We start from the raw sequence: 7598 nt of genomic DNA, 5'->3' as shown, positions 1-7598 counted from the left end.
GTTTAAACTAAAAATAGTCGGCGGAAGTACTATATATATATATATAAAATTTATGTTTAACAAGTGTCAAATCATATATAATCAATGTATATGACTAGAAAAAGTAAATAATGAAAATGGTTGGCTACTTGTGTAAAGATTATAACATATTAACACAAGTGATTACTCCCCATCATAGTCTCCCTTGTAAAATTGATGAAAAAATGTTTCAAGTTATGTACTTTAGCAATTTTTGTATGAGTTTTTTTCCAAATAGGGAGAACCTATAAAGAAGAGGATGATTTTAACGTTGATTTTGAAGTTAGCAGCTACCACACGAGCCGATGTAATTTTATTGTAAATATCGAGAGAGACGAATATCATAATGAAGTTGCAGTTATGCTGAAGTAGCGTTTTTCATGAAAATCTATTGAAGATTATCGTGAAAATTGTATTAGCTGTTTAATTTGGCAGTATTCAAAGAATGTTTTTTGTGTTGTCTCTAGAATTCTCTCCTTCAAAATGTAATTCTACTTCTTCACATTGTCACTCGAATAACACCAAAACCTTGGTCAAAACTAAATATCATACAAATTGATATTGCCATTTATTCAATTATATATATTAAATTGAAATAAATGGCAATATAAATTCGGTAGTCTAAGATGTAGAGGTGATGGGTAGTCTTTAAAATTGGACTACCCAGTCCTATTTAAAGCACAACTAGTATTGTTTTTCCTTTAACAAAAAAGAAAAAGAAAAAAAATTTAAGATTATTTTATTAAAGTTTATTTACACGATAAATAAAGCGCGAAAGTAGTAAAACGAATTCCGCAACTAGCACGTGCTACCACTTCCGAAACGATTTGAAGGAAGGTCAAGCAAAGAAAATCTGACTTAAATTAAAGGACAAAAGAGTCAATCCACAGATCAATCGCGTGCTTCAGATCAGGCCCATGGCCACACCTATAAATGCCCAAAGTCCTCAATTCTTCAACCCGTTCAAATACCCACACAGACTCTAGTACAATAAAACGGGAGCACCAAAAAGGATAAAAATAAAAGACGTATATTAATCTAGACGAAGAAGACGAAACTTAACCAAAAAAGCAGAATACCTAATCAAACCCTAGCTAAGTTATTCCATTCGACTCAACATGCTGTGCTGTGATTAAAACTATATATATTTATGTTTTGTGTGTATATATAGATATATATTTGTGTATGTCTATGTGTAAATAAAGGAACATGGAAAAAGAGTCGGGCACAACGAAAAAGAAGACGACATGGAGTACATGGGAGGAACTTTTGTTAGCCTTTGCAGTGAAAAGGCATGGTCTCAATGACTGGGAATCTGTCGCCATGGAACTCCAAAGCCGTAGCTCTTTACCCGCCCTATTGACCGCTCAAATTTGTAAGGATAAATACCGTGACCTCCGCCGCCGCTTCATCAATAAAAACAACAGTTATCACGATGAACAATTCAACGACGTTATTGACGACGGACTCGATGGTGACGGAGATGTAACGATTCCTTGGATAGAAGAGTTGAGACAACTCCGTGTTGCTGAGCTTAAACAAGAGGTCCAACGCTACGATCTTTCGATCCAGTAAATCTCTCTGTTTCCTTGTGTCCTTTTTTTAGTTTCTATTTTTTAAAATTTTAATTTTTTTTCGGTGTATGAGAGAATTATTATTTTTTTTACGTGGAAAAAAAATAGAGTATTTGGATCTGAGAGATTTTGATCTCTGATGTGATATGAACAGGTCCTTGCAGTTGAAAGTGAAGAAGATGGAGGAAGAGAGAGAGCAGAGCTTGAAGGAGGAGAGTTCAGACGATGGCCAGAAACCAGATCTGGAGGATGTAAAGGAAGAGAGATCGCAAAACGACAAAAACAGCGGTGCCGATGGAAAACCGGAGGAGTCCACCGGAAAGGCTGTGTCCAGCGAGGAGTCAGACCGCGAAAACCGGTCATTCAACGAGTCTAATTCGACGGAGAACAGAGAAATCGGTGTTAAAAACGAACCGGAACCGGTCGAGACGGGTGAATTTAGACCGGTTCAGGAAGCTAAACCGGTAAGTGAAGAGGACTCGTATAACGGTAGTAGTTCAGATAGACACGAGGAAAAGAAAATAAGTCGCGAGTCGGGCGAGTCGAAGGAAGAGACTAAGGAAAACAGTGACGTGCAGAGCACGGCGACTTTAACGAAGAAAAAGCGGCAGCGCGGTGGCGACGGTGGTAGAAGCTGTGGAGATGCGGTGGAGACGGGTTCTCCCGCCGTGGGACTTAGTAAAGGGGAGGGTGCGGCGAAGTCAGAGCCGCTAATTGAGTTTTTAGATATTATCAGGTCGCACAAGCGCGGCTCTATGTTCAAGCGCCGGCTAGATAGCCAGGTAATGATTCTCTACTTCGCATTTTCAAATTGGTTGGCCTACAACCATTTGGTGATCGGATTTTGACCGTTTGTACCACTTTAAAAAAATGAAAAGAATAAAACAGATTGGAAAATGAGGTAATTTATTTATCAACAAATATTGGACGGGTGAGATTCATTTAAAAGAATTTACATGCAAAAATTGATGAAGAGGAAATTTTAAAAAGAAGAAGATGATAATGCTCCTAGTAAAAAAGAAAAGTGGATAAAACATAACAGAGTAGTGGCTTCAATATATATGACGTGTACGTGGTCTTCAGTCTTCACATGTTAGTTGCCTAAATTTTCTTTTTCTACCTAAAATTATTATGATCCTTCCATCTTTAGATTCATATTTCATTTGCATGCATAGGAAAATCAATAATTGGACTCGTCTCTCATATGTTGTCTACATGTGTCAGTCGAGGAAAATTGTTGATTATTCTTACTTGTCTCAAAAGAATAGGAGTTTCTGTAATCGATCTAATTGCGTTCATGCAAAAGAGGAAATATTATTTTGCAGCCCTCCTAACTTTAGATTCTTAAATAGGCTACCTAAATACCCCTTATTTTCTAGTCATAAAAAACTTGTATTTTAGCAGATTTACAAGTTCTGCTATCTTGGGTTTGGGTTTCACTAAAAGGGTACCTTGTTTGGGTCCGTCAATTTGTGACAATATACTCGTCTAAAACTTACTTCAGTTATTAAGGTAGATAATTTAAAATATATTATTTTATTAACCGGCATCGTAAACAGTTCTATATGCTCAGTGTGGTTTGACAGTGTCAAGAGCTTTACTTAAATGTGATTTGATATCAAACAATCTTTTCTAAAAAAGAGGTTTCATACATATTAATAAAAAAATTCTTTTTCTTGTATGTGATTTTTAAGTAATCTAATTGCGCAAACCTTTTGCACCATTAATGAAGTAAAAAAGTAAACTCTACTAGTATTATTTTAATAAATAATGTATGCGGCCAAATTCTTCTCGTAAAAGAACGAAACCTTGGCAGTAAAATTTGGTAGGTAAATAGGGGGAGGAGAGAAATATGAAGCGTCATGGATGTCGAGATTTGTACTTTATGAAAATTAGGGTAGGGTGATAGGTCCCATCTACAACCCGAACAAATCCGGGAAATTGGTGTATTTGGATGGAGAATGGGTCCCACCAACGAGAATGCCTTGTTTGTGTCTTGCCATTGCATAGCACCTTGGAGCCACTAGAATTTAATCTTAGGCTTTCTTTAAAAAATAAGAAAAAGATAGGGGTATTATTACTTTTAACCCAGAAACTATTTATATTTGGTAACCGAAAAGTATATAAAATTTGTAAAATTTTTGTATATAAGATTATATATATACAAAAATACATAAATTTTATATATTTTTCGATTATTATTTTTACCGCGTCTGTACATTTTTCTAAAAAAATATCGGGATCAAGTGAATACAATGGGTCAGCCCATGATTATTATAAGGGGCCTTTTAAAGATGGTATTCACTATTCAGAAGCCCAATACAGGCTTTGCCTTGCTTCCTTCTTTCCATTGTTTGACCTATTTTGACCTACTTCCCATTTTAACCATTCTGCTTTTAAGTGCCACCACGGTTAAATTATGTGAGATCGCATGGTCCAAGATTGATTTTCACTCCCTGTTATACCGTAAGTTAAATGATTTCTTTAGGATCATTATATTCTATATTTGTATAAATTTGTATGTCTTTAAAACAATAGTATGTTTAATCTTCATCAAACAAATAATAGTATGTTTAATTGCAATATTGAGATCGCATAGTACAAGTTTAACAATTTAAGCCTTCATGAAAAATTGTAATTAAACGACATCTCAAACTATTTACACATGCAAATATTTTTAGCAGTAAAGAAAAACCGATTCAAGATATTACTGAAACCAGTGACAGTTCTAGTAAACAAAATGTCGTGAAACAAGTCATAATTAATAATGTTTAGATGCCACAAAATCTTTGGAATTAAGCTAGCATCCCCGAATCATCTAGATAAAGGTTTTTGAAAAGCCTCCGTGTGCTTGCTACACTTGGATTGAAGAAAAGATTTAAATGATGGAGGATATTTTGGACAATTTCTTACGGTTTGTGCGATTAGGGAAACAACGCAACGTGCATGGTTATTGGGTAGGAGGTGAAACACACATTGTTTTGTCCTCATCCTATTTTTTCAAGAGATGAAATTCTTGTTACTACACTACTAGAGCGAATGCGTAATTTAGGTCAACCCTACCCCACTTCCTTTGGCGTAGTGGTGGGAAGTATGACGGAAAAAAAAATTGAAATCTTTAGTTTGCTAACTTCTACTATTCCTATATATTTTCCTTCCTATCATATTTTATTATTTCCAGACTGTGGTGTTATAAATAAATAAAAGCTGTATCTAAACCGTTCATCACTTTTACTTTCGATGCAGAAAACGGACAAGTACAAGAGTATGATCCGACGGCATATGGATCTTGAAACGGTTCAAGCCCGGATAGATGACGGGTCCTATTGTTCTTGCCCCTCCAAATTCTACTTGGACCTCCTACTCATCTTCAACAATGCCATTGTCTACTTCCCTAAGTCATCCCCAGAATCAACTGCAGCTAATGAATTCCGTGGCATTGTCATGGAAGAATTAAAGAAGAAGAGAACCCGACAAAAGGATTCATCACCTGGACCCGGACCCTTAAGGATCCAACCCAAGCCCGAATTGGAGAGATCGGATTCTTTGCTTGCAAAACACAAGTCTACAGCTCCTATAGTAGTCTGCCGCAAGAGAAGCTCCATTTCAGCTAAAGCAGCAGTTTCTGGTAATATCAAGCCAGAAAAACAAGATGATAGTAAACCTCCTCTGAATCCAAAGCCACCCATAAAGACTTCTTCAAATGAAGAAGAATGTTCAATCAAGTTGGGTATGAAAGAAAAGCCTGTTACTGGGGTAAGAAGTATGAGGAGGAGCAACAAAGGCCGTCCAAACAATAATGCTTCACAATCCAACAACAACCAAACCACGAATACTAAGCAAACCAATACCAACGCGGACAAAAAGGAAGAAGCGAAAACAGAGAAGAAGAAAGAAGAAGCTAAAAAACGAGGAGCTGCAGCGGACTTCTTGAAGAGAATAAAAAAGAATTCTCCGACGAAAGGGACATTGATGGAGACACTGAAGAACCCTACAGAGGATGTTGTTGTTAAAGGTAATAAAAGAGAGCAGCAAAAGAAAAAAGTTGATGAACGGAGAGAAACTCCGGTGAAGCGAAGTGGTGGCAGTGGCGGAGGCGGAGGCAAGGAGGAAGGTAGTCCGTCGAAGAGGACTGTAGGTCGACCGCCAAAGAGAGGTGGAAAAGAAACTGTGCAGGAAAAGCGAGGAAGGGAAAATAGTGAAAAGGATGATTCTTCAAAACGGCCAAAGAAACGGTCAAGGAGGTAAAAAAAACTATGATGAATCAAAGTACTGATGTTAGTTTAGTCATTTTGCAGTGTATATTTAAGATTATTGTATTCAAGTGTTAGGTTTTGATTTTGGGATTACTTTTTAGTTTAGTTTCAATGTTCCATACTCTTTTGTCCTGTAACATGTTATTGGCATTTGTACCCTTGTTACAGATATGTCTTTTCTCAAATAGTTTTTCTATTTCTCATCCGGTGCTCGGTACTCGCATTGATATGTCTTTTCTCAAATAGTTTTTCTATTTCTCATCCGGTGCTCGGTACTCGCATTGAAGTCCGACTATATTCGGATTTGCGCCGCGTAGGGCCTCATTCGAAGGGAAGTACTCCCTACCAAAAATTTTTCCATACTCGGGGCTCGAACTCGAGACCTCTGATTAAGGCAGCCCCATCCACCGCACCTGGTTTTTATCAAATAGTTTATGTTCATTGTCCCATGCCATTGGTCCACTGTTTTTAACCAAAGATTAACAAAAAAAGTACTAGGAGAAAGAGAAAAAGAAAGAAAAGAAAAGAAAATTTTAACTTATATATAATGACAATTTAAAAAAATTGTGATTTAATAGTATAAACATTCTTTTATCTTGTTCAACTCGCATATAAAAGTAAAATAAAAAGAAAAAAAAGATAAGGTCTTAACAGGTGAAAAATGTGGAAGGAGGTTTTCTCTTGTATACTTATAACATTTTTCTCATAATAGAGTAGACATTTTCTACTAAAATGTTTTTATTCTCATTTGAAGTTGATCAGCATTAGTATATTCACAGTTTTAGGCGAAAAGGAAAAGAACCAAATGATGTAGTCCATACTTTATGTAAATATTGAACTTTAACTTATAATGATTTCTCAATAGATTATCGCCCATTTGCATCATATAATTTCCATTTTCTTCCTCATCACAAAATATGTCATTTCCCTAAATCTCAGCTAATTTTGATTGAAAATATTACGATCGCTAAGACTCTATTTGTCATTATATAACTGCTGATATACACCTAGGACTATTCAACAGTCGTAGTCGAAGCTATTGATATGTTTATTTATTCTTTGTTTGGTTCTTTTTATTCTAATAAAACATAGAGTAACTTTTTTTCTGTTTTCTTTCTAATCACGTGCAGTTATCTCATTTACCATTTGACACATTATCCGCTTGTAAAAGTCACATACAGTCAAATCTCTCTATAACAATCGTGTTTGTTTCGATATTTTTTGGATACTATTAGTTATTATAGAGGACATATAATATAATATAGCATAAAAGATCGGTTCCGAAAAAACTTAACTTTTATAAAGGGATATTGTTCTAAAGATAATCTGACTGTATTTGATTTTGGTGACTTCTATAAACACGACACACTTATTCGTTAAATAAATTAAGGTGTTCAAGTGGTTAGCGCCTAACGGTGAAGTAGTAGAAGAAGTGTGCAAATATTTTTGTTGGAATCCCAGAAAAACCCGCACAGCCTCTACCTTTCGGATGAGCGCTTTGTGGTGATTACATTGTGCTTAGCTTGCAAATGTTATTCTGTGTCAAGTTTGAAGGGTTAAATAAGTATTGGCCTTAGAATTATGTTGACTTCCTTAAAAGAGAAACTTGTTATAAATATATTATATTATGGATATTCATTTAGTACTCCGTTGTAAATAAGTTTTCCGAAGAAGCTTATCCATATGAGACTTCGCCGTAAATATGTCCATCTATTTAGTACTCTATTGGAAATAAGCTTCCTGAAGAAGC

General features: G+C 35.7%; 1 protein-coding gene across 1 annotated transcript; it reads left to right on the top strand.

Moving 5' to 3' along the window:
• The first annotated feature begins 976 nt into the window (after positions 1–976).
• On the top strand, positions 977–6051 carry LOC107780269 (uncharacterized). The gene is made up of 3 exons (XM_016600799.2): positions 977–1589; positions 1747–2374; positions 4839–6051. Exons 1-3 carry the CDS (start codon positions 1228–1230, stop codon positions 5838–5840), a joined length of 1992 nt encoding a protein of 663 aa, XP_016456285.2. The 5' UTR covers positions 977–1227; the 3' UTR covers positions 5841–6051.
• Positions 6052–7598: the final 1547 nt, after the last annotated feature.

The sequence above is a fragment of the Nicotiana tabacum genome, chromosome 22 (assembly GCF_000715075.1).
Source record: "Nicotiana tabacum cultivar K326 chromosome 22, ASM71507v2, whole genome shotgun sequence".
Taxonomy (NCBI): Eukaryota; Viridiplantae; Streptophyta; class Magnoliopsida; order Solanales; family Solanaceae; genus Nicotiana; species Nicotiana tabacum.
Note: the sequence above shows the minus strand (reverse complement) of the source record. Positions and strands in the feature narration are given on the sequence as shown.

Bases quoted from the DNA above. Each gene is read 5' to 3' on its own strand.
- LOC107780269 (XM_016600799.2), top strand. From the start codon at position 1,228: ATGGAAAAAGAGTCGGGCACAACGAAAAAGAAGACGACATGGAGTACA. The intron at 1,590-1,746 runs GTAAATCTCTCT...TGATATGAACAG, and splicing joins CGCTACGATCTTTCGATCCA to GTCCTTGCAGTTGAAAGTGA. The intron at 2,375-4,838 runs GTAATGATTCTC...CTTTCGATGCAG, and splicing joins AGCGCCGGCTAGATAGCCAG to AAAACGGACAAGTACAAGAG.